The sequence below is a fragment of the Malaclemys terrapin genome, chromosome 1, assembly GCF_027887155.1.
Source record: "Malaclemys terrapin pileata isolate rMalTer1 chromosome 1, rMalTer1.hap1, whole genome shotgun sequence".
NCBI classification, from domain to species: domain Eukaryota; kingdom Metazoa; phylum Chordata; order Testudines; family Emydidae; genus Malaclemys; species Malaclemys terrapin.
The window spans coordinates 99,615,434-99,641,807 of record NC_071505.1 but is presented as its reverse complement, the minus strand read 5'-3'; the positions used below and the strand labels follow the sequence as shown (position 1 = coordinate 99,641,807).

Genomic DNA, 26,374 nt, shown 5'->3' with positions numbered 1-26,374 from the left:
GGCATTGTCGGCCATAGTATTCATTCTGAAGCTTTAGTTGATCTTTTAAATAGTCTGGGCCAGGGGTGGGCAAACTTTTTGGCCTGAGGGCCACATCTGGGTGGGAAAATTGTATGCAGGGCCATGAATGTAGGGCTATGGCAGGGGTGTGGGGTGTGGGGTGCAGGAGGGGTGCAGGGATGTGGCAGGGGGCTCAGGGCAGAGGGTTGGGGGCTCAGGGCAGGGGATTGGGGTACAGGAGGGGTGCGGCAGGGGGTTGGGGTGTGGCGGGGGCTCAGGGCAGGGGACTGGGGTGTGGGGTGCAGGAGGGGTTCAGGGTGCAGGCTCCGGTCCGGTGCTGCTTACGTCTAGCGCCTCCGGGGTGGCAGCAGCACACAGCCGGGCTAAGGCAGGATTCCTGCTTACCCTGGCCCCGCGCCACTCCTGGAAGTGGCCAGCATGCCTGATGGTGGCTCCTGTGGGTGGGATGGGGTGGGGCAGGCGGCTCCGCCGCGCACTGCCCTCGCCTGTGGGTACCACCCCCGAAGCTCCCATTGGCTGCAGTTCCCCATTCTCGGCCAATGGGAGCTGCAGGGGGCGGTTGCTTGGGTCATGGTGCTGTTTGCTTCCGGGAGCGGCACGGGGTCAGGGCAGGCAGGGAGCCTGCCTTAGCCCCACTGAGCCATGGGGCTGTCAGTCCCACAGGCTGGATTGAAACTCCGATGGGCTGGATCTGGCCCGCGAGCCGTAGTTTGCCCTCCCCTGGTCTGGGCTCAGGCTATGGAGTGCCTTGAAGAGAAGGACTGCAACCTAGAACTTGATGCAGTATTCTACGGAAGCCAGTATAGAGAGCAGAAGACAGTTCTGATGTGCTCACAAGTAGCCCAGGTTGCTGAGGAGATGTGCTGAACTGGTTGGAATCTCTCTACACCTATAGTGTCTCCATTTGCTGTTTTCTTGGGAACAACAAAAGACACTTCCCTGATGCCAGGACCTTCCCCAGCCACATTCTAAAGTCCCAGTGTGAGTCATGGAGGGTGGTAGAGCTCTTAAAATAAAAAGTTAGAGAATTTTTATAATGAGAAGTGTGACGTGACCTTAGTATAGGAGTGTATAATGGTCCCACTATAATTCCTGCAGTCAGTACGGTTGGTTGTTACCGTGAGATGAACATCCGTGCAGAATTCCTTATCTACCTTTTCTCCTCCCTGCAGTGCCTACTGCGCTATTTACTTATTAACAACCTGTGAATTATTAATATTTTAATAACTCATTAAATATAATATTTAGAAAAATTCTTGTTAGTTGCCCTTAGATGGGATGGTCTAGAACAGTGGTGGGCAACTTGCAGCCCACAGGCCGCACACGGCCTGTCGGGGTAATCCTCTGGTGGGCCGCCAGACAATTTGTTTACATTTGCACGGTTGCCCGCAGCTCCCAGTGACCGTAGTTTGCCATTCCTTGGCAATGGGAGCTGTGGGAAGTGGCAGCCAGCACGTCCCTGTGGCCCGCACCACTGCCCACAACTCCCATTGGCCAGGACTGGCGAACTGCGGCCGCTGGGAGTTGCGGACGGCCGTGCAAATGTAAGCAAACTGTCTGGCAGCCCACCAGCGGATTACCCTGGTGGGCTGCAGGTTGCCCACCACTGGTCTAGAAGCTTGAACTGAATGTCTGGCACTTAAAGTGGAAGACCGAGGGTTAGGGCCGCAGTAGCAACTTCTACCATCAGGTTGGATTATCAACAATAGAGAAGCTCTGCTTCTGCTCCAAAGCTTGTGTGGGAGAATATCTCCTGTTTTGGGTCCTGGAAATTCTCTGTACCCAACGCAGCTACTGGGGGTGGGTGCTGAGAAGAGGATCTGGGTCCCACCCTATAACTCTGTAATTCAGAAGCCTGACTGCTGCTTCAAGAGCTCAGGTCCTTATCTGGTGTGTAAATTGGTGTAGCTTCGGTTGGAGAGACGCTGGTTTGCACCAGCTTAGATTCTGGCCCAAGACTGTAATACGGCGTTGTTTGGCTACTTGAGGTGTCTGAGAGAAATTCAGTATGTATCCTTCTCATAGAGCTAGAGAGCTTTACTTCTACAGGTTATTAATATTTTACTCCTCCAGTCTCCGATATTGAGTTACTTCATGCCTTGTCTCTTGTAGATCAGGAAAAATTCCTGTCAGTGATGAGGAACAAACTAATGTGCCTTATATTTATGCCATTGGAGATGTGTTGGAGGGCAAGCTGGAGCTCACACCAGTGGCAATCCAAGCAGGTAGATTGTTGGCTCGAAGGCTTTATGCTGGAGCAACCTTAAAGGTAAGCAAGCAGTTAGCATGAAGCACTGTCATTGTGCTATATGCAGCATATTGGACTATATATTCATAGCATCTTTTTTTAAGAATTAGCTTTGTTTATTCTTCAGCTTCCCTCCTTTGCAAAGATATTACTGCAGACATGTTCTGTCTATAGTGCAGGACAAAATTAATACCTTAAGAATGCAATAAAGGTCTGATTTTTATCTAGTATAAGTGGGGGTTTTCTTTTTCTCTGAGAGTGTAATAAGAAAGTGAACTGAGGCCATTTTGACTAAATATTAGTGCTATCCTATAAATGTCAGCAATAGCCATAGTTTCATTAAACTAACTCTCATTCACAGGCAATTTAATAAATCTGCTTATTGTCCCTAAATAGACAATAAAAGGGTTTCAGGATCCTAGGTGATGCTGTTAGTTCTCAGAGCTATTTGAATGAATATCTTTAACTTCCCATCTTTGTGTTTTCATTATAATGCAGAACACTAAGTCCTTCGGCATTTTAAAATATGTATAGAAGAAAGGTCTGATACGTTAGTGGAGCAACATACTTTCACTTATAGGGTCTGGATCACCACTGCGTATTTCCATTTTACATCAGTATAACTCCGTTGAAGCCAGTGGAGTAACACAGTGCTCAGTCAGGCCTTATAATCTTTATATGAAAAGGGAAAAAATGTGTCCCCAAAGTGCTTTTCCATCTATGTAAGTACTCATATGGCCCCCAATCACTGAATCTGATTACAAGGATTTTATCTTGCAAAGACTTCCGTGTTCATATCAGATTCAATTGTTAACCAGCCGTGGTTTTAGGCTGGCTGGTATTGCAGTAACAGAAGTCTGAACCAATGAGCATAGTGCCATTTCCTCAGCCAGGAAAACTTTAATAAATCCATGACTGGGGCCAATTTTTTGATTGCAATATAGGGAATTTATTTTAATTTACACTTTCTGTCAGATTGCTCTATTTTAGTAATTGACATTCTTATGCTGCAAAAGCGAGAATCCCCCTGGTCAATGATTCCAGGAAACTAGTTGTTATTTTAGACAGTGTCCTTGCTTGTACTACTCATTTTCCAAGACTTAAGAAGGGTGATTTGATGGGGCATAAAAAAGTATGTATGAAGGGGGAGGGAGGAGAAAAATAGTCAACAGAATCTTTTTGGTGGTCCCCTACCACAAAGAAAATACATTAAGAAGAGCCCTTAATCAATATAATTGTGAAACAGACAGTTTTCTGTCTGAAAGTGAGAGTCAGGATTTCCACGTGAAAAGGGGCATAGGGAAGAGTCCTGGATCTGTGGCACATCAGGGACAATTTCTGCAATATGTCAAAGGAAACTGCATCTTATTTTATTACAGTTCTGCCTATTTCCTTATTGTGTTTGGCAGTATAATTTAAAAGTTGCATCCTTGTAACTTTATAATCACCAGCAGAGATGCTCTGTTGAGAATACTTACCTCTGCGGGAAGGGATGTTACTTGCTGTACTTGGAAGTCGGCAAAGACAGAGCCTGATCCTGCTCCCATTGAAGTCAATGGCAAAACTCCTATTGGCTTTAGTGGTGCGACATCAGGCACATAGTGCCCTCTGCAGTTCTAATCATACCCTGCAAGAATTCTCATCATGTTTTTTTCCCCCTTCATCATCTTAGACCACGACAGGTATAAAACAGTCTCATTTTTGGATGCTCCTATACACCATACATGCAGTGTTACCTATTGGAAATTTTATTTTAATGGCATTTGAGAATCTACCTTTTATCTTCAGTTTGACATGTTAAAGGAGGGCACTGAATTTCCTCTTCCTTCCCAATCCATGCATGTTAATTTCTGTGTAGTTTAAAAGATCAGTATAATCTTTCTAGTCAGAATCTCTAGAGCCACACTCTTAGGTCTTGTTGCTTTCAAAGTGATACCTTCAGAGTTATGAATTTCCCATCTCTGCTTCCTATGTGCCAAATCTCTCTGAAATGTTAACAATGCACTGATTTACAACTGGAATATTGATGGTGCTAAACATGCTGACATAAAAAAAATATATTAAATCCCACACAGTGCGACTATGTGAATGTTCCAACCACAGTGTTCACACCACTGGAATACGGAGCCTGTGGATTCTCAGAAGAGACAGCGTTGGGGAAGTTTGGGGAGGAAAATATTGAGGTAAGCTGTTCAGTTCTGCTTTTTCATTAAAAGAAAGATATATTTTTTTTAAATTAAATTTTAACATCCTTCCCTCTTTCTTATAGAGGGTATGTCTACACAGCAAGTAGACACCCACAGCTGGCCCATTCCAGCCGACTCAGGCTCTCAGGGCTTGGGTTGCGGGGCTGTTTCATTGCTGTGTAGACTTCCAGGCTCAGGCTGGAGCCTGGGCTCTAGGACCCTGCAAGGTGGGAGGGTCCCACAGCTCGGGCTCCAGCCTGAACCCCGAAGTCTACACAGCAATGAAACAGCCCCGTGAGCCTGAATCGGTTGGCTCAGGCCAGGCATGGGTTTTTCTTTGCTGTGTAGACCTACTGTTAAGGTCAACAGGATACTAAAAATATTTTTATCGCTTTGGTTAGACCCTAAAACCTGGTGTAAACATTAGTCTGCAATTCTGGTAAACCTAGCTGCAGATGTGTTCTCTTGTTGGCTTGTGTGTAAAATACTTGTAAAAATGTAATCTTTGTCTCTAGACATAATAAGGGGATCAATTAGTGGAGGAGCGTTGAAAGGCAGTAAATGTTTTTTAGTGCCAAAGCTGAACTATTGGTGTAATCACAAAGTATGGCAATATATTCCTCTGTCATGGTTATTATTCCTGTTAGACTGTTTGGACTTATCTACACAAACACTTAGTTCATGGCAAGCTGGGGTGTAAGTCTATCTCACACTAGCCTGCCACCCACTGTTGGTGTGGACCCTGCTGCTATGCACTATTAATTCCTTAGTGCACTTTGATCTACCCTGTTTTCAAATGGCATCAGGCTCCGCATGGACACTTAGGGCAGATCTACACTATGGGGTTAAGTGGATCTAAGTTACGCAACTCCGTTAGTCACGTAGCTGGAGTGGACGTACCTTAGGTTGAATATTGGGGTGTCTACACTGTACTGGGTCAATGGGAGAAACTCTCCCGTCGACTTACCTTACGCTCAGGGCCAGCTCTAGCTTTTTTGCTGCCCCAAGCAGCAAAAAAAAAGCGCCGCCCCCCAGCCCCCCCGCCGAGCGCTGCGCCGCCCCCCCCAGCCGAGCGCCGCCGGAACCCCCCCCAGAGCGCCGCCCCCCCCCGCCGAGCGCCGCGCGCCGGAGCCCACCCCCCCGCACCGAGCGCCGCCGGAACCCCTCCCCAGTGCCGAGCCCCGCGACGCCCCCCCCCCCCGCCGAGTGCCGCACCGCCGGAGCCCGCCCCCTGCCAAGCGCCGCCGGAACCCCCCTCCAGCACCGCGCCCACACCGCACCCCACCGCACGCCGGAACCCCCCCCGAGCCCCGCGCTGAGCTGTGCCGCCAGAGCCCGCCCCCGCCGAGCGCCGCCGGAACCCCCTTCCAGCGCCGTGCCCGCATGTGCTTGGGTGCCTGGTGCCTGGAGCTGGCCCTGCTTACACTTCTCGTTCCGATGGAGTACCAGAGTCGACGGGAGAGTGATCTGCGGTTGATTTAGCGGGTCTTCACTAGACCTTGCTAAATCGACCCCCGGTGGATTGATCACTGCAATGTTGATCCACAGTAAGTGTAGACATACCCTTAGTGTAGAAGGCTGTTCAGAGGTGGATTTATACCCCAGCTTGCTACAAGCTAGATGGTTGTATAGACGAGCCTTAGGGCCCTGATTGTACAAACACACACACATTTAATTTTACTCAGGGGAGTAGTTCCACCGAGATTGCTCGTGGGAGTAAAATTGAACATGTAAGAATTTGTAGGATTGGGCCCTAAAACGGTAAAATATTCTACAAACCACAGAGTAGAAAAAAAAATCTTTGCAAGAATCTGGCAGTGAACGGTGCCTTCTCATTGATATTGCTTTGGGAGCAAGGCCTGGGTGAATGATTATGTAAGGACTGGTTCATAAATTAGCAAACTTTTACTAGAGTAAAGCTAAGAAGATTTTTTTTTTTTTTTAAAGAGGGCTGTGTGGAAAAAGAATTATACGATTTGATGCACAATGCCCCCCCCTTTTTTTTTTACGGGGTCTTACTTCTGGCCACTGGAAGATGGCTGAAATTTTCATTTGCACACACACCTTCAGTTTATGTTCACAAAACCCAGTCTGTGCAAGCCCCCAAACTGGATGTGGAATCTTGGACCCTAAACTGTGAAAAATGCACTTGCAGTTTTAGAAGACTTTTTTTTTTTTTTTTAAATTTGCTCAAAGCAGGCAAAAAGAAATTCAATGTCATTTGTAACCTGGATGAATTCTAATTTGGATAATTACAATTTCCTTAGCACTTAGTTGCACCTGTAGTCTCCTTTGTCCTCTAAACATTTTTTAGTTGTGGTCTTGAGCTGCCTTTCACCCCTGAAATGGCTAAATTTCAGTGTTGGTTAACATCTTTCTATATATGTAGTTTATAAAGTGCCTTAGAACCTTACTTATGTGAAATGCATTAAACCCAGGGCTAGCTCTAGGCACCAGCGGAGGAAGCACGTGCCTGGGGTGGCACATGCTAAGGGGCAGCATTCCGTCCATTCTTGGGGCGGCACAGTCCAGACGTTTTTTTTGTTTTGTTTTGTTTTGTTTTTTTGCTTCGGCAGTCCGAGCGGCTTTTTTTTTTTTTTGCTTGGGGCGGCAAAAATGGTAGATCCGGCCTTGATTAAACCAGCTCTCTCCTGATTTGTTGAGGGGCATATATTCAGTTTTTCTCAGTAAGCTGCAGTTAATTAAACACTCTTCTCATCTAATAATTCATTTACAGTTAGCTGATGGTAGAGCTGCACTGCTCCACAGAGAACTCCAGGAGGGATTGTGTTTTGCTCATTTTTAAGAACTATAAGGGTGAGAATTTAAAAAGTGCCCCTTGTCAGCCTAACTCTGCTCCCATTGAAGTTAGCAGTAAAACTCCCCATTGACTTCAGTGGGTGCAGAGTTAGTCCAATGCTGAGCACTTTTCATAAGCCTACTCTAGCACCATAAGCTTATAAAACTTGTTTAAAGTCTTTATTGTATTTCTAGGTTTACCATAGTTATTTCTGGCCACTGGAGTGGACTGTCCCATCTAGAGACAACAACAAATGCTATGCAAAGATAATCTGCAATACTCAAGATAATGTAAGTGCATTTTTTTCCTCCTGGGGAAACAGGAACCAGCTAGTCGTTTTAGGGGCCACAGTGAAAGGGATAAGTAGTTGTTTTTCCCATTTGTTAAAAAATAAATATCCTTCAGTTTGTCACTAATCTACCTTTTGAATATTTTAAAACATTTATAATAATATGTACCAAATATTTGTTTTATAGAAAAATGGCCCTTTAACAGAGTGTATAGCTGACATTTGTACATAGCAGTTTTCCATAAGGATTAAAAAATATTGGTAGCTATCACTAGAAATGTTCATTATATTTCAAAAGTAGGTAAATAAACTATTAGTAATGCTAGGTAGCTCTTACACTTTTTTAAAAAGTCTTCCTGTTCTTCCTTTAGGAGATGTATCTCCCTTAAATCAAGGTCAGCCAGAAACCATCAAATTTCATCTCCTTACAAATCCATGGGTTAGTTTTGAACTCTTGGGATGACTATAACAGGATTTCTCTGTCTTGCCCTCACAAATCTTATTTTAAATGATAATGCTAAGATTAACCTGACATAGCAGGGATAAAACTACCACCCTTCGCTACTACAGATATCTACAGAATCTGTTAAACCATTAAGTAGATTATAAACCATTTAGAAGAATCAGCATTCCCAGCTATAAGTGAGCAAGATCTGTTTAATAAGAGCTGAGTTGGACTTTAATTATTAACAAGTCTCTCCCTCGCCTTTAACTTTTTCTACTGTGACAGTATCTTTGTTACTAGATATTGGCATCTAGCAACCAATGTTAGCAAACATCTATAAATCTATTTTATCTAGCTACTCCTATCCATGTTGTCTAATGTACTTATGGTAATTCTAAGGATCCTACCACACACTGATGGTGTCTAAATAACAATCTCATTTCTAAAGTGCTCATCACCATAGTATTTAGGCTCCACTTTTTGGAGATCACCTTTACACCCATGTGGATCCTGTGGTAGAACTGGGGCTATAGGGCCTGATCCAAAGTCCATTGAAGTAAATGGAAAGACTCCCATTAACTTCAGTGGACTTTGAATCAGGGCCTTAATTTGTTCCCATTTTATTGTCCTGAAAATTGTAAATGAGTTTAAATATCTATAGGGTTAGAGGTTATCCAGGATGAAAATTCAATACATTAAATATTTAAGTTTCTACCTGAAACTCTTATTAATACAATGTCATAAAAAAAAAGACAATTGAAAATAGATATACTTTAGGTTTTACCCATTATCTTATCCTTGAAATAGCCCCTGGGTAACTAGCCCATAGGTGCTCACTAATGAGGAAAAATAATCTAAAACTCAAATCACAAACTGTAGTTAGCAGAAGCAGATAGCCTTTGATATCCAACAGGATTGCTATAGCATGAAAACAAAGAGACAGAACCTTAGCTAGCATAAATCACACAACTCCGTCAAAGTCAATGGAGCTATGGCAGTTTACACCAGCTCAGGATGTAAAATATTTTATAAATCAGATTTGTTGTTCTCTCGGTAGTACGGAAAGGAGCTATACTAAAATGTTTCCAGATATTGGACACTAGCGTATGCTGGAGAAGCGGAGTATGCAGTGATAGTTGTTTTCTTGTGAATATCTGCCGTGTCTGTTTCAGCAGTCACCAGAGATATTAACTATTGCTCGTAGTTAAGGCTAAGATTTTGGCACGGGTATTTTTATTAAAAGTCACGGACAGGGCATGGGCAATAAACAATAAAATCACAGAAATGTACATGGGGCTGGCATTAGGGGGGTAGCAAGCAGGGCAATTGCCCCGGACCCCCACGCCACAGGGGGCCCCATGAAGCTAAGAGGTGGAAGAGCTTGGGCTTTGGGCCCGGGTGGCGGGGCTCAGGCTTCAGTCTCCTTGTAACCTGACATCACATCCATGAGCCAGTGTTTTGATTTATGACCTTTTGCACAGAATATGTATTACTTGTCAGTGAACATATTTGCCCAGCAGTAATCATTCAATTACATCAATCCAGTTAGAAAAACTAAATAGAATCATATATAAGCGTTTCTTGTGTTACACTTAATGCTACTTAACTGCTAAACTGGGAGTTTGTAAAATTTAATTTTTATTGAGATGATTCAGAACAAACACACAGTAAATGACCAACCAACACTGGCCCTGGTATTGCAATATGCTTGACACACACATATGCTTATCTTCACTTAGGTGAGTAACCAATTGAAGTCAGTGGAACAACTTATCTGAGTAAAAGTTAAACACACTGTCTTTAGTAATAAGAAAATCTTCAAGACTATCTGAAGAGAATAAATGTACAAGGCTACTTGAATTGATTTTCTTTATTTAGGAGCGAGTTATTGGTTTCCATGTGCTTGGTCCAAATGCTGGAGAAGTTACCCAGGGGTTTTCAGCAGCCATCAAATGTGGACTGACAAAAGCACAGTTGGACAACACAATAGGAATTCATCCAGTTTGTGCAGAGGTATGTATGTGATATCTCTAACCCAAAAATACATAAGGCTAGATTTTCATATGCAGTGCAGCCCCTTTGCACTGCAGTGCCAGATGATTTGATCCTAAAGCTAGTACACGCAGCCCCAGGGGGAATCCCCCAGATTATGGCATTTTGCTTCAGCCAGCACAAGGGGATCTTCTGATCGAGGAGAGCAGGCATTCCCCTTCCTTCCTGCTGCCAGCACATGAGGGGAAAGAGTGATGATGTAAGAGCTCCCATACCTGCTGTACTCCACCAGAAGATCCCTCTTTCTGATCTTCAACCTTGTGGACATTTACAGCCATCATAAATCAAAGCATCCCTAAGATGCTCTAACTCAGAGCACAGGGACCAGTCTAATATTGAGTGTCAGCAGGATCAGGGATAGTTCAAGAGTGAACTTTAAGCCTGCCCAAAGCTACTTCCACCCTTACACTGCCCAGCTTGCACTGTGCACATTTTGTCTCACAGCCTTTTATTTTGGGGTCTCAGGGGAAGATGTTGGAAATCTTTGAATAATGAGTTTATAAAAATGAATTTTGGTTTCTTCACAAAGTTTTGATTTGAATGTTCAGATATTGAAGCTTTGACTGTTTATATAAAGACTCAGAGTTGTTGGGTTTTTTTTACATATGTTTAATTCTTTAACTATTTAATGTCAATGGTCTGCCATGATGTAGTGTCTCCTCTGTCTGAGAGTAGAGAATTCTCCTCACACTCTGACTCTCAGAAATCTGTGTATGAAGGCTTCAAATATTTATTTCTGCTAATTGGTTATCAAGGCTAACATTTCAGGTTGATCTAAGTACTTAAAATAGGCTTATAAATTGGTATTCTAGAGAAAGATCAGTTACTTAATGATTTTTCTCTTAAATTCTGCCGCTCCAGAGATTTTTTCTTTACTCAGTTCATGTGTCTGACTCCAAGTAAAGAAGCACGAAAAGGAGCAAAATCATTTGCTGGTGTAAATCAGTTACGTTCCATTGGAGAGTGCCTATTTACACCAGCTGAGGATTTCCTCTAAGCCTAGACATACACTGCGATTTAAAAACATGTGCCCGACCTGTGCCAGCTGACTTGGGCTTGCAGGGCTCGGACTAAGGAGCTGTTTAATTGCGGTGTAGACGTTTGGGCCCGGGCTGCAGCCTGCGCTCTAGAACCTGAGAATGTGGGTTGCAACCTGGGCTCTAGAACCCGAAAGCCCAGGCTGCAGCCTGATCCTGAACATCTATGCACAGGCAGCTGTAGGTGTCTAATTGCAGTGTAGACATATCCTAAGCCATTTTAACTCTTGAATCTGTCAGTGGGTCTTGGGCTGAATCTGTGTCCTTATGTACATATTTTAGCTACAAGCTGTAATACTCTAGAATACCAGAGATCTGCAAAAGTAGCCACATCTACTTGTCTGTGCTACTTGTTTGTTGTGTTTGCAGCATAATACAAGGTAGGCAAGATGACAGCCTTTGTGAATGTAACAGATTGGCAGATAGCAGAGTCATTTCAGAGCATCCACAGCAAAGGTTTTATCTTTCTCTGTAACATCATGTTATAATGGGGTTCTTATAAACCCTCAAAGAAAGGAAAACAAGTTCTCATTTTATCAGAGGCCTTTTCCTGGTAGATGGCTGAGTGGGAGTCTTCACACCTGTGAATTCAAATGGCGTATTAGCATATGCAGTGTGAAGATAGAATGATAATCATAATTTATTTTGGACATCTGAGCTGCTAAAATTGAAAATGAATAGTATGATTAGACATAATGTGGTGTGGAATTTCAGCTAATCATGTTTATTTGGGGAGGAGTGGGGGAGAGAATCGTTTTGAGGAGGAACATGCAAATTAAAAGCTCCAGAGGGTTGTGATGATTTTGTAGTGCCAGCATTCAAAAGGTTTTTGCTCCTCTTACTTAATCTCATCTCTTATTCAGCCAATAAAAGTAAAAAAATTGTTGGCATTTTGTGGGTACTGACTGCATTGGGACAAACAGAACGATGAATGACCTCAGCATGCTTTCTATGTTATACATTTATAAACATGCTAAAGGAAAGGAAATTACTATCACTTTCCTGCACAGATGTAGCACATCTTTATTTCAGACCAGATACTGCCACCCTCAGTGACGTCCAGTAGTATCTCATTTCACAAGCAGTCTTCTGACAAGTACAGTGTTACTCAGCATGAGTAAGGGCAGAGGCAGATTTACAGTGAAACACAGGGTGCCCTGGCACGGGGGCCCCCAACGACGGGAGGGGAAGGGGGGCCAGGGCCGGGCAGCTGCAGGGGCAGAAGCTTGGTCCTGCAGGCTCCTGTGGCTCCTGCTGCAGGCTCCGCCTCCACCGACACCCAAGCTTCCCCCTCCCCCGCCTCCTCCCCTGAGCGTGCCGCCTTCCCGCCCCTTCCCACCCAGCGCTTCCCCTGCCTCCTAACAGCTATTTGCTGGCGCTCAGGTCATTCTGGGAGGGAGGGGGAGGAGTGGGGCTGCAGCACGCTCGAGGGAGGAGGTGGAGAAGAGGCAGGGGCAGGGCCTTAGGGTTAGGGGGTGGAAATGGGGCAGGGCGGAACAAAGGCAGGGCCCCTGCATTCCCCCTACACATACCCCTCCCCTGCCATGAGCTGCTCAGGGCAGGAGGCTGGGGTGGGGCACGGGGCTGGGAGCACGCCCACACCCCCAACCCCTTTCCTGACTCCTGCACACCCCTCACACACCCCAAGCCCTCCCTGACTCTTGCACCCCCTATGCCCTGACTCCTGCCCCCCCCACCCTGAGCCCTCCCTGACTCCTGCACCCCCCACGCCCTGACTCCTGCACCCCCCCATACTTCCTCCCCCCGCATCCTGAGCACCAAACGGGAGCTCCTGCACCCCCCACACACATTCCCACCTGCACCCCTCGCACTAAATGGGAGCTGCCCCAAGTAAGCGCTCCACACCCCTGCCCCAGCCCTGAGCCCCCTCCCGCACCCTAACTCCTGGCCAGACCCTGCACCCCAGCCTGCTCCTGAACCCTAACTCCCCCCCAGACCCTGCACCCCAGCCTTGACTCCTGCACCCCCTCATACACCCAGCCACCTACCCTCCCTGACTCCTGCACCCCCTCACACACTCCCAGCCCTGACTCTTGCACCGTTCTCACACACTCCCTGCCCTCCCTGACTCCTGCACACCCCCCCACACCTACACCCCTCGCACCAAACAGGATCTGCCCCAGGTAAGCGCTCCACACGCTAACCCCGTGTCCCAGCCCTAAGTCCCCTCCCGCACCCTAACTCCTGGCCAGACCCTGCACCCCAACCCCCAGTCTGCTCCTGCACTCTTAACTTCCTCCCAGACCCTGCAGCCCCAGCCTGGAGCCCCCTCCCGCATCATAACTTCTGGCCAGACCCCGCACCCCAACGCTTTTTTACATTTTTTTTATAAAGCGCTCTTATCCAAAGTGCTTTACAATAGTTAGCTAACGGTACAAACAATATTTGGAAAGATCATTAAGGGGTCTGCCAAGACCCTCAGGATTTTCAAGTGGTCTGTGGAAAAATAGGTTACACTATAAAAACAATCAAGGTACCTCACTTTATTTTCATTTACTTCCTATTACTTATAGGAGGAGGATGAAGAAAAAAAGGATGAAAAACAGGGATGGATGGGGGGGGAGATAAGAGGGCCCCCAAAAATGAAGCTGAGCACAGGGCCCCACTAACTTAGGGTTACCATATTTAAAAAATAAAAAAAGAGGACACTCCACGGGCCCCTGGCCCCGCCCCTTTCCTACCCCCGGCCCCGCCCCAACTCCGCCCCTTCCCCGCCCCAACTCCGCCCCTTCCCCACCCCAACTCCGCCCATTCCCTGCCCATTTCCCAAGTCCCCGCCCTAACTCCCCCTCCTCCCTCCCAGCCATGCGAAAAGGGCTGCCCGAGCGCTACCGGCTTCATGGTTTGCCGGGCAGCCTCCAGACCCTGCGCCCCCGGCCGGCGCTTCCCCAGCACAGCTGGAGCCCAGGAGGGGAAGCGCCCAGCTGGGGGCGCAGGGTCTGGAGGCTGCCCGGCAAACCATGAAGCCGGTAGCGCTTGGGCTTCGGGCAGCCCCCTTGCCTCCGGACCCTGCGCCCCCGGCCGGGCACTTCCCCTCCCGGGGTCCGGCTGCTCTGCTCCTCCCCTGACTCTTCGGCTCTGTTTTAGAGCCAAGCTGCTCGAGCACTACCGGCTTCGGGCAGCCCCCGTGCCTCCGTGTAGAGATGCATAGCTCCCGAATCGCCAGTCCACAGGCGCGGCAAACTGCTCCCATGGCTACGAGGCAGGAGTGACCTTCAATCCAGCGTTTGTGTTTGGGAAACTTATTTGGCTGATTTGATTGTACCCTCGCAGCTGGTGTTCACGCGCTCAAGAGATGGGTTCGTTATCTTATGTGCATGTATACTGCCTGGCTCTTCTATGCGCAAGAATGTAACCACTAAGAAGAGTTGTAAACAAAGTAAGGAGAGAAATAAAAACCCCAGGAAAAGTTTTCCTGGGAGGCTTTTTGCAAGAGGCTTGTAAAGCTCTCTAGCTACCACAGACCTGGCGTTCTGTTTCCTTTCCTGCGTCGTCACCACACCTCCGGACCCTGCGCCGCCGGAGCAGAGCAGCTGGAGCCCGGGAAGGGAAGTGCCCGGCCGGCGGCTCGGGGTCCGGAGGCACGGGGGCTGCCCGAAGCCGGTAGCGCTGACTTGGGCAGCTTGGCTCTTAAACAGAGCCGAAGAGTCAGGGGAGGATCAGAGCAGCTGGAGCCCGGGAGGGGAAGCGCCCGGCCGGGGGCGCAGGGGCTGGAGGCTGCCCGGCAAACCATGAAGCTGGTAGCGCTTGGGCTTCGGGCAGCCTCTATGCCTCCAGACCCTGCGCCCCCGGCTGGGCACTTCCCCTCCCAGGCTCCAGCTGCTGTGCTCCTCCCCTGACTCAGACTTCGACTCTGTTTAAGAGCCAAGTTGCCCGAGCCAGCGCTACCGGCTTCGGGCAGCCCCCGTGCCGCCGGACCCCAGCCGCCGGAGCAGAGCAGCTGGAGCCGGGGAGGAGAAGTGCCCGGCCGACGGCTGGGGTCCGGAGGCACTGGGGTTGCCCGAAGCCGGTAGCGCTGGCTCGGGCAGCTTGGCTCTTAAACAGAGCCGAAGTCTGAGTCAGGGGAGGAGCAGAGCAGCCGCGGGAGAGGAAGTTCCCGTCCGGTATTTTTCCCGGACATGTTCGGCTTTTTGGCAATTCCCCCCAGACGGGGGTTTGATTGCTGAAAAGCCGGACATGTCCGGGAAAAACCAGACGCATGGTAACCCTAACTAACTCTAAATCCGCCACTGATTAAGGGTAGAAGGATTGGGCTCTAATTTACTTTGCTTTTATAAATTAGAGCCAGATTTTGATTCTCTTACTCACTCTACAAAACAGGCTCTTGAAATCAATGAGACTGTTTGCAGAGACAAGTGCTACTCAGCGTGAGTATAGGTGGCAGAACCTGGGCTGGAATGAGACCTGGTTTTAAGAAAGACTGAATTGTAGTGATTACAAATGTTGGTATTTACAATTCAGGCAAATCTTCCTTTAGAAACTGGCATGACTCAGCTAGTTCACAAATGAGCGCTTTCCATTTATTGGATCTATAGCCTTGTCTTCCCTTGAACAGCTAACAAGCTCTCAATCGAAAAATCATGTTTCCAGTAACTCTCAGATAGATCCCAGCTGGTTTGCTTTAGTCAAGAAGCTATGCAGAGACCGCACAGCAGCTAAAGCTAGCCAGTACACATAGAAGTTGGGGTCAAGACCAAGAAGGAAAAACAGATAAAGCTAACACATTTTAATCTTTATTTTCATTTCAAAGTGACTTCAACAATGCAGTGCAATCAAAGTCCACTTGAAATGAAAATGAAGATTAAGATGCACATATTTTGCATTGGAGAATTAGAAGCCCTATTTCAAACCCAGTCCCTTAGCTTAAATATATCCTCTTTCTTTTCACTATAAATTAAGGTAGTTTCTTGCATGTATCTGAATTCCTTATTGGCATGGAGTGTTTTATTTGCTTACAGAGGGAGGAGGTTATGTATCATTTATTGATGCTATTCCCCAAAGAGCTGTTAGCAGTCTGTGTACAGCAAGGCTTCAACTTACTGAACTTTAAGGCTTTCAGATCTCTATTAACTGCAGACATTTCAATCTTATTTGCATGAGAGAAATGTGCAGATACTCTGTTCTGTTCTCAGTTTATTCTTCCTCAGAGATGACTTTGATGCCAGCTAATTACTGTAGCTTTGAACCATTTAGATAGAAGTGGTTTTGATTTCCTGTAATCCTTCCTGTATTATGTGTGTGCAAAACAACACCATCAGTTGTGTAGTAAACCTTAACTACTAACTGAGGTAATTTGTTGGATTTCATGCAACTTATTTTTCTTCTAGAATTTCAGTACTTTTTCATTTTTACAAAAACTACTCTTGAATATCTTTATTTTTAATGTAAGTGTCAGGAAAGCACCGAGAGTCCTCACTTTGTAGACTAGATCTACAAAGGTTTCTTGGCTATTGTCTGGGGGGGAAAAAAGAAAACCTTTATAAAGTGCACTGAGAATATTTTTCCTTCAGCATCATGTTAGAGCAGTTTGAATCCAAGAGAACTACATTGGAAGAGTTGTGCTCATGGATTTTTCATTTTTTTGGGAACCGTTTGAGCTCCTTCAGTCAAAGATATAGTTTAAAAGAGCCTGGTCCTGAAATGCGTGGGGTACCTCCATTAAAGTCAATTATTATTATTTTATTTGTATTACAGTAGCATGTAGGGGGCCCAATGTGCTAGGTATTGTATAAACCCCTAGTAAGAGAGAGTCCATGCCCCACAGATCTTATAGTCTTATAGATAAGACAGACAAGAAGTGTGAGAAAGGGACACACACAAGCAGAAGATTGTAAACTGAGGCATGGATAGGTTAAGTGACTTGCCCAAGGTCACAGTGGAAAAATGTGTCAGAGTAGGGAATGGAACACAGGTTTCCTGGAATCCTTGTCCAGTGCCAAGATCATTCTTGGACCTCAACAGGCAAGTTGCTGGGGTAGAATTTCCTCCTTGCAGGTACTATGTTGGGCCACGATAGGTGTCCCTATACTGGCCCTTCCCCAGACAAACCTTTAAGCCATGGGCAGTAGACGTTGGGGCCTTAGTGTATATTCCTACGGCCATTCTGGCTTGTACCGCAAATGATAGGAACCTCAAGGTATGCTGCTCTAATTTAAAGCAGCCTTCAGGGCTGTTCTAAATTATGCTGGTTGTCATTTTAGCCCCAGAACCGGTCAGACACAAAATTAGCTTAAAACCATCTTTCTCTTCCCCTTGCCCAGTGCTTCTGGAGACATAGAACAGAATCCCAGTGTATGTGTTGGAATGGTAACCACATCTGCTCCACACTTCCTAAAGGAGGAGTTCCAATCACCGGATCCTGGTCCGCACAAGTGCTGTAAATCCTAATCCAAAATATCTAGAGCTGGAATTGGTTCCAGAATTCTATATGATTAACATGATATTTTAATTTACCATATTAAGATAAAAGTGGTAGAAAGCCACGTGACTTTCCCTCAATCGTTTCTTCTTGACCACAAAAATAAAAACCCTAAGAAAAATGGTGAAGACAAGGGGTGTGTGTACTGTGTAGCAATGAGGATTTTAAATGTGTCTTTGCCATTACAATATACTACTTAGAATAAGAAATGCTATGGTTGTAGCATTATTCCTTACATATCTGAGTGCCATCCTCCTTGGGATTCATTTCAGTGTACTGAAAACATTCTTGCTTCCTTCCTCTTAGATATTCACCACGCTGTCAGTGACTAAGCGTTCTGGTGGAAATATCCTTCAGTCTGGCTGCTGAGGTTAATCACCCCCATTGTTGTTGCGTTTGCCAGAGACTGACTTTCATCACCACGGCCGACTTGTGCAAGGCAGAAGAAAACATCTCCAAACAAGCTGTCCTCATCATCCTTGGCAGCAGTGGGCACCCCCTTGACCAAAGCATTCACTTAACTGAATGGGAAAAGCACATTGGGATTTGTTAGTCACTCGTGATGATTGGATGGCAATCGACAAAACAGTGGGAGTATTTAACATCAAGCTGCTGCATGGCAAGGCATCTACAGGATGCTTCCATGATGTCGCAGCCTAAACCCAGTATTTTCTGGTAGGCAGCGATGGAAGAACTGCTGGCACAGTTTGAGAATAACCCTTTTCTCCTAAATGAAGAGCTTCCTAACTTAAATGTGTAACCACAAGTATTGATAGTTCTATGGTATCTCCATGTACTGCATTATAAAACAGTATGATGGTGACTCTTCCTCAGTGAGCCTGCATATCATCAGATCACAGTAATGCAGCAGGTAAAGTATGAGTATAGAGGGGTGATCTTATCTCATGTTTCATTCTGAGTCGCAAAATAGCCTGTCACGTACTTTTAGCCATAATTAGCAATATCCAGAATAGCAAGTCTTTTTTGGCTTCCAAAAATCCTAAAACCAAAATTAATCCCTCATAGTTTCTTATTCTAGAGATGAATACTTGTTACCACGGTTGCCCCTTGTACTAGCCTCTGAGAAAGGAAAATGTTTATCTTGGATAGGCCTTGTCTACATGGGAAAGCTTTTTTTGTGCGTGGTGGTGGGGAGATCTTTAGTTTTTTGGCATAAACTGCCTTCCATCCAGACTGAAATGATCTTTTGGGGCATTATCTTGCATCTTATCCTTCTGTAATTAACCCACTTTGGAAGTGACATAATTCTGTTTTGGAATGTGTTATACCGCTGTAAGATTGGTGTGGACATATCCCCGTTTTGAAATAGCTATATCGCATTAGGTAGTCCTCTCACTGCTATCCCACACTGCATTACTTCATATCTGGATTGGCTTGTCTGGTTACGTGTGCACTCTCCACTAGAGCTGGGACCAAAACTTCTTTTTTGTCCAAAAAATGCATTTTGCTAATTCATGTTGAATTTGCTGAATTGTTTTGGTCGGGAGCAAAAAAATTCTAAAATAATCAAAACACTTTTGTTTCAACATTTTCTGAATGAGATGTTTCCATTTTTTTATTCAAAATTATTTTGCATTTTGAATTTTACCTCAAAATTATTTTAAAATGTTGGGGAAAAAAAACCCAGACCACATCCTCAAACAAAACGTTTAATTCAACCTAAAACAATTTCCCTCCTGACTTTACGGTTCAGCCACCAAACTAAAAAATCACTTATTTGCACAGCCCTATCCTCCACCGTATCCGGTATTTAAAGTCTATGTGCTTGGTGAGGGAATGGAGGGGTGACATGGTGGTCTAAGAGATTGTGGACCTGGGGGGAAAAAAGAAAAAGTTTTAAAAACCAAGCTAGGTTGCTGAGGGGCACACCCAAGCACCGTTTTACCAAAGCTGCTGCTCCCAGATTATGATGGACTGCCGCCCCCACACACACACACTTTTTTCAGACCAATTTAAGCACCAACTGCATCTTGATTGGACATCCCTATCTCTGTTTAAATAATGGCAGACACACAAGTGCACCTGTGTATCTCCAGTTCGAGGCAAGTTCACAGACCCTGAGTCCATTGCACCCTCATGTGGTTGCATCAGGAAATTGAGGAATTCCTGGCCTTCCAGGGAGAAGAGAACATTCAATCTCATCTTTTCAGGAGTCACTAGAATGCCAAGATTTACCAGCAGCTAGCAGAGCAAATGCAGGAGAAAGGGGTATTCCCAGGACAGGTGCCAGTGTGGCACCAAAACCAAGGAGCAGTTGTAGAATTACAAAAACAAAGATCTCAGTTAATGCTCCCAGCACATGTGCATGCTGTGAGGAGCTGGAGTGAAGTAACTGCCTAGTTTTAGCCTCTTGCTCTAGCAGCATCCGTGTGCTGTCACAATGGTGGTGATCTTCCATCTCCTCCAACATCACCTGCCTAAGCAGTTAACATATATGGAGCACCCTGTTTGTATTAATGATGGTCAGGATTGCTGTACTCAGCAGTGCTTCATCCATGCTGCCTGACAGCAGTTTGAAAACTCGTTTGAAACTGAAACAGTTTGAAAATGGTGTTGACTAGTGGAAAACCAGCCAATTATGGGTTACAGTGGAAGGAATCAAGGGAGTTTGACCCCATGTTCCAGTAGATTCCAGTTGATATCCCACAATCCAAAACAATAAACAACCTACAGTATATTGAGCACTGTACCCTGGGACACCTGCTCAGACAGCTTGTGTGCTTATTTCAAAAAACACAGTACTGCGTGGGCATTGTGATTCACAAAGGAAATTGCTTAAGCCATTTTAGACAAAGCAGTGTGAATGCACTCTTTCAAGTTCACTATATTTGTATAGTTGAGTAAATAAAAAGAAAAAACAAACCCTGTCAATCTTTCCTGTGTAGACAACACCTAAAATTGTCCTAATTTCCATATGTGCATTGTTTATATCCGATTAAGAAAATTATATATTTAAAACAGCCTATTTAAGTGGTGCACTAGCCTTGCGCTGGCTTCTGCACAGGGTGAATATCACCATTTTCTATTGAGAAGCTTCTAATAGTGCTGTAAATTATTTTTATAAACTCATATACTTAACTGAAAGATTTTTTTATGCTTTATACCATATAAAACAATGTTTATTTTTTTCTGGCCAGTTTATTGCAGCAAATAGAATGTTTGCGTGAAGTGCTACTCCTTTTGATGCACTCCCGAGTGAAGAAACGATAGCTTAGCAAGACATACATTTTTAAGACCAGAAAAGGCCACTTTGATCATAAACCTTTGCGTCATTTATTTCAGTCTTTTGATTTTTGAGTAGTATGTTAGATATTTTCAGAAAAATGTAGGGCTTTTTCCCCAGTGCATATCAAACAAATAAGGACAAGTTTTTAAAATGTAAGGAATGGAAAATTAAGGGCCTACTTTTCACTAACATTAGGAGCATTTGTGTTCCTAATGCTCTAGATGTCACATATTTAAGACTTCAGAAAATACAGTAAGTAGAGTTTCACACTAGGTAGGCCCTCGAACTCAAACATTTAAGCACACGGGGAACTACTTATATGCGTCATCTCCCTGAAGACAGACATTTAAGTATATGAATAAGTTCCATGTGTACTCAAGCATTTGCAGAACTGGACTATAGATTATAAATCCTTCTTTACTAATTAATGTGCTAAATAATGATTTTTGGTGTATATTTTCAAAGCTGCTGATTTTTATATTTTAAACAAGATAACTGAACTGTGAAAACATTAGTACTTTCTCCAGATTTTTCTCTCCAATATTATTTTTACTGTGGGTCTATGCATGGTCAAAGAGGCATATAATTTACGAAGACATCATATAAGGCTACGTTAAAGGCCAAAACAAAGTCCTTTGAATTCATATCAAATTAAATGTACATTTTATTATGAAATCTTTGGAAATATACTAGAAAATGTAATAAATTAAACTATTTATATTCCACTCATGTCCTGCTCTTTATTTTATCAGTCATTAACATTTTTGGATCTCCTACATGAATACAAGCCAAATTCCTCCAAAGGTATTTCATGTCAAAAATGTAGAGAATCAGCGTTTTGTAAAGTTTCAGTGCTTAATTGGCAGGCTTTATCTAATGAGATTAAATTTTTTACTGTTTAATTCTCTTCCACTTATCTTTTCCCAGCCTGGGGTGACCTGTTAGATGATTGTACATGTCTGTGGTATTCAGAGAGATTTGCCGATGGAGATGCCTCCCTCTTTCAGATGAAAACACTACAGTTTTCTTCTGTAATCTGAAGAAATTTCTTGGGCTTAATTGTCAGATGCCCTATGACCCCTTTTAACCTCCTGCGCGGACTCACACATTTTCTGGGGTTGGCGTGGGAAGCAGCTGCTGCAGGCAGAGCTACTGCTGTCTCACTCACACAGATGGGCAAGGAGTGGACAAGCAAGAGGGGGGAATAGACACAGTATTGGCTCCACATTCCCATGCACCAGCCAGCACAGCTGGGCTGGTGAAGAGGGAAATTAGATATAGTGCTGGTGCAGCTTACTTATCTCATAAAACAAGGAATAAGCAAGGACCCTCGGGTAGCTGAGCTACACGCTGCCCCTTACTAAGGGCTTTTGATAACTCCCAATCTAGCTCACAGTGTCAGTTGAAAGTTTGGCAGTTGCAGGTAGCTATTGTCCAAGTAGAACACTGTTGCCGGTTGGCATTGTCTCAAATGGCAGAGCACCTCTTAACTTAAAAGGGCAATGTGTAAAACCATAGAAATCTATTCAGTTAGGGCCAGGTTCACTCCCATTAAAGTCACTCACAGGACTCCCATTGATTTTTACTAAGAGTTGAATTGGGCACTTCAGAGCCATTGACAAGCCCACTCGATTAAAAATGTAACATACTACAACCTAGTGTTAGTTTAATATTCTTTTAGCACTAAATTTTTTTCTTTTAAGCAGGACTTACTCTAGGTTGCATGTAGTGTAATTACATTGTGCCTGCTGCTGGCTTAAAAGAGTAAACTGTGCATAACATTTTTAGCCTAAAATCATCAATGTAAATAAGGCATTCGCTGAACAACATTACCCATGCTGAGAACTGAATGTATGCCACGCAGTGTGACACGGAAAGAAAAATGATGAATTGTGCTTGGTTTTAGATGAGGTTGGCCTTCATTCTCTGAAACTCTTATTCCATTTGGTTCTTTGGCCGTGGTTTTTATTGCACTTTGTGAGTTAAATAAATAAATAAATAAATTAATGGAGATATCCCATCTCCTAGAACTGGAAGGGACCTTGAAAGGTCATCGAGTCCAGCCCCCTGCCTTCACTAGCAGGACCAAGTACTGATTTTGCCCCAGATCCCCAAGTGGCCCCCTCAAGGATTGAACTCACAACCCTGGGTTTAGCAGGCCAATGCTCAAACCACTGAGCTATCCCTCCCCCCCCTCAAATATCAGGGTTGAAAGGGACCTCAGAAAGTCATCTAGTCTAACCCCCTGCTTAAAGCAGGACCAGACCAATCCCCTGATAGATTTTTGTCTCAGATCCCTAAGTGGCCTCCTCAAGGATTGAACTCACAACCCTGAGTTTAGCAGGCCAATGCTCAAACCACTGAGCTATCCCTCCAGCCCCCATAGTTGTGGCATAGGTGAGCTAAAGGTTTTTCCAGTTAAATTCTTCATTCAAGTTAGCTTGTCGCCTATAAGTAATTCAAGCAAAACAAACAAAGACAACCACACAGTGTGCCATAGGCAAAAGTTATTTAGTATTCTCCAGTTTGTGTTCTTTGTACATATTTATCAACATGGTCATTACAAAACCACCTGCATAGTTGAGTATAATTGCACAGTTGGCAGTATCTGCAAATCCATGCAGAGAACTGAGGTGCTATGCCAGAGTTGATGTGGGGAAGCCAAGAGTGATATAGCAGAGGGTATTGAAAGTCAGAATTCAAATGACAGTGACAAAGTTGTGGGTGGGAAGCTTACACAGCTCTCATTTGTATTTTTCCTGGCTCTGCCCAGCATCATCTGTCCCTTACTTTCATGAGTGTTAAAAATAACCCGCAAATTCATAACTTATCCCCAAATAACATTTAGATTTAAACCTACACTGGTCACTCAGACAACTTGTACAGAAAATATCACTTGCCGCACATTGACAGCTTTAAAAAAATTGTCTCTAAGATGTGGTCTTGCTTTTTTGGTCAGCGGATGTCAGGTCCATAACACAGATTAAATGTTTTTGTAAATGATGATTGTTGCTTTTCCTTAAGGCAACATTAAACTCTATTTAAAAGAATATTAACACGTGATTCAGATGTTAGAGCTTCCAAATTATTAGTACTTGTTTCTCCAAAAGAAATGGTGAGATTTTCAAAGGTGGCTCTTACTTCCATGTTTAGGTGCCAACCAGCTCCCAGGCTGTTACCTCTGGCCTGTTGCTGCGGCCTCTCTCCCTACCCCAAACCCCACACAACTTCCAGCTGTGGTCTAAAGTCCAGAGAGGACAGCAGTTCCCATCTGGCTTCAGTGTAAGTTTGTGTGCTCAGCACTTTTGAAGATCAGGTCACTTATTTAGGTGGCTAAATATGGACTGAAGAACCCAACTTTATGCACCCATTTTTGAAAATCTTGGCAAATTTGTTTTCACACTCCTCACTAGCAAGGTACATGGACCAGGGAGAAGAAATTCGCAATTCAATTCAGAACGTTTGCTTCAAGCAGCAATCATTAACCACTGAAGTAAATACACACCACCTTATCCCATCACTGCCAGAGCCTTTTCTCGTCAGGCTTTATAATGAGCTGGTCGAATAATTTTCATCCAATAGTTGTATTTAAAGAATGTCACACTTGGACTACATTATTCATGGCATATTTTTAGAGAACTGGGTGAATAATTTAGATATATCCATCCAATATATTTATCAAGTATGACGTTCAACAAATCTTTCTTTTTCCCCATTCTTTGCTCAATTCTTCTGTATCTATGCAGTTCTGTTAACGGAGTGATACTACTCTTCCTGCAGAGATTCCTGTGTTGTAGCCAGCTCTTCTTTAAGGGGGCATGGGGCTAGGGTTGCCACCTCAGCGGCACAAAAAGCTGGGACATCCAGGATGATCCTGAGCCCATAAAACTGGACAGCTGGCAGAGTGCACTGAGAGCCCTTAGAGATTGCCTGGGACAACTACCCCAAAAAAGGGATGATCCTGGGAAAATAAGGAATCTGTTATACACAAGTAAGAATTTGCTAGCAGATGTGAATTCTTAGCTTGTCACTCACTGTCTCCACTGCTCTTCTCAAAAAGTTCATTTAAATACTTAAGCCAATATTCCTATGACTAAACTGTGATTGTGGTGTTTTTCTCTTTATGTATCTTAATTCAAAGGCAGCAATTTATCCTGCTGAGTCAGTGATGTGAGCCATTGCCCTTTAAAAAGAAACAACCCCTCAATCTTGGCTGTGTTGAGGATTCAGAGAAGAGCTCTGTGTGAACTCGAAAGCCTGTTTCTTTTGCCATCAGAAGTTAGTCCAATAAAGATATTACCTCACCCACCAGGGATCTCAGAGGATTAATTGGTAGTTATCAAGTTTGAGATTTTTGAAGGAGCCTAAGGGAGTCAGATGTTCAAATCTCATTGAAATCCCATTAGAGTTGTTCACTGGTGCCCTTAGCACCCTTTCAAAATCCCCGCCCAAGTCTTAAACATGTTGAAGGACATGCCAGACAGTAACCTATTGTTGCTCCTTTTGACCCAAATGGCTAGCTAATTTTCAGGGGGTTGCATGTTAGGAGGAGACACAGATGATGGAGTCTGGTATTTCTTTGATGCAATCCTGTTAATTTATCAAGAACGTACAAACTCCTGGTTCCCTGTGCACAGCAGGAGACCGTTTCTTTGCTCACAACCACAATCCTCCTTCCAGCCAATGCTTTAGCTCTTTCTCTTAGTTTGTCTCAGGGTGACCTTACCAGCGCTTCTCTGTCTTCCTCATAGCTGCAATCCAATCAATCCTGTGCCCCTGTGTTTATCAGTCCCACAGGAAACCCTATGGACCTCATGGCCCAGGCTTACATGTGGTCTCACCCTTGGGAGGTGATTTTCCATTGTTTCAGCTATCACTAAACACAGGGGCATCTAATTGTTCCCTCTTTTAGCCTGAATGGAAGGCAGCTGTCATGCCCAACTGCTGTGAGTTGTATGATGCTTAGTCCCCTTTATAACACTATAATCAGTGCTGGTGAGCATTTGGATGTTTGGCCTCAGTTCCAATAAGCACAACAACATTTGGATCTTTATACAAATTATGTGGACCTCATGCAGCAGTAATAGTAAGACTGGAAATATCATAAGGTTAAGTTTCCTTGCGGTGTTCCTTCTGAGCTTCTCAGTGGGCTAGATATACCACAATAGTAGGCTCCCTTGCAGTATTTGGCACCTTGCTTCTGGTAGCCAGTAATGCATGGGCATATAAATTGGTGACCAGGATGGTAAAAGTAGAAGATAGGCAGATAACCTTTTTTCTCCCCAAACTTCTAATTTTTTCAAACTTTAAATTAGGGTTGATTTAAATTTTACATGAACATTCATGGTGATGGGGAAGGGAGGTTCCTACTTTATCTCACCTGATTCACACCTGTTTCTGATCATCAGAAACAATAATAACCAAGTATCAGAGGGGTAGCTGTATTAGTCTGAATCTGTAAAAAGCAACAGAGGGTCCTGTGGCACCTTTAAGACTAACAGAAGTATTGGAGCATAAGCTTTTGTGGGTGAATGCCCACTTCATCAGACCAAGCTCCATATAATTTCCTTTAATACATGGGACACACTTTGAAGAATGCTTAACGCTTAG

The 26,374-nt window shown here is 44.5% G+C and overlaps 1 protein-coding gene across 1 annotated transcript in view; it reads left to right on the top strand.

Annotated features, from left to right (window-relative positions):
* Nucleotides 1–21,489, top strand: part of TXNRD1 (thioredoxin reductase 1) — a 61,286-nt gene extending 39,797 nt beyond the window's left edge. Inside the window, exons 13-17 of the mRNA XM_054033032.1 lie at nt 2,134–2,290; nt 4,345–4,452; nt 7,450–7,545; nt 9,868–10,002; nt 17,824–21,489. Of these exons, the coding sequence (XP_053889007.1) occupies nt 2,134–2,290; nt 4,345–4,452; nt 7,450–7,545; nt 9,868–10,002; nt 17,824–17,886 (559 nt within the window). The 3' untranslated portion in view covers nt 17,887–21,489. The remainder of the gene's footprint in view (nt 1–2,133; nt 2,291–4,344; nt 4,453–7,449; nt 7,546–9,867; nt 10,003–17,823) is intronic.
* The last annotated feature ends 4,885 nt before the right edge of the window (nt 21,490–26,374 follow it).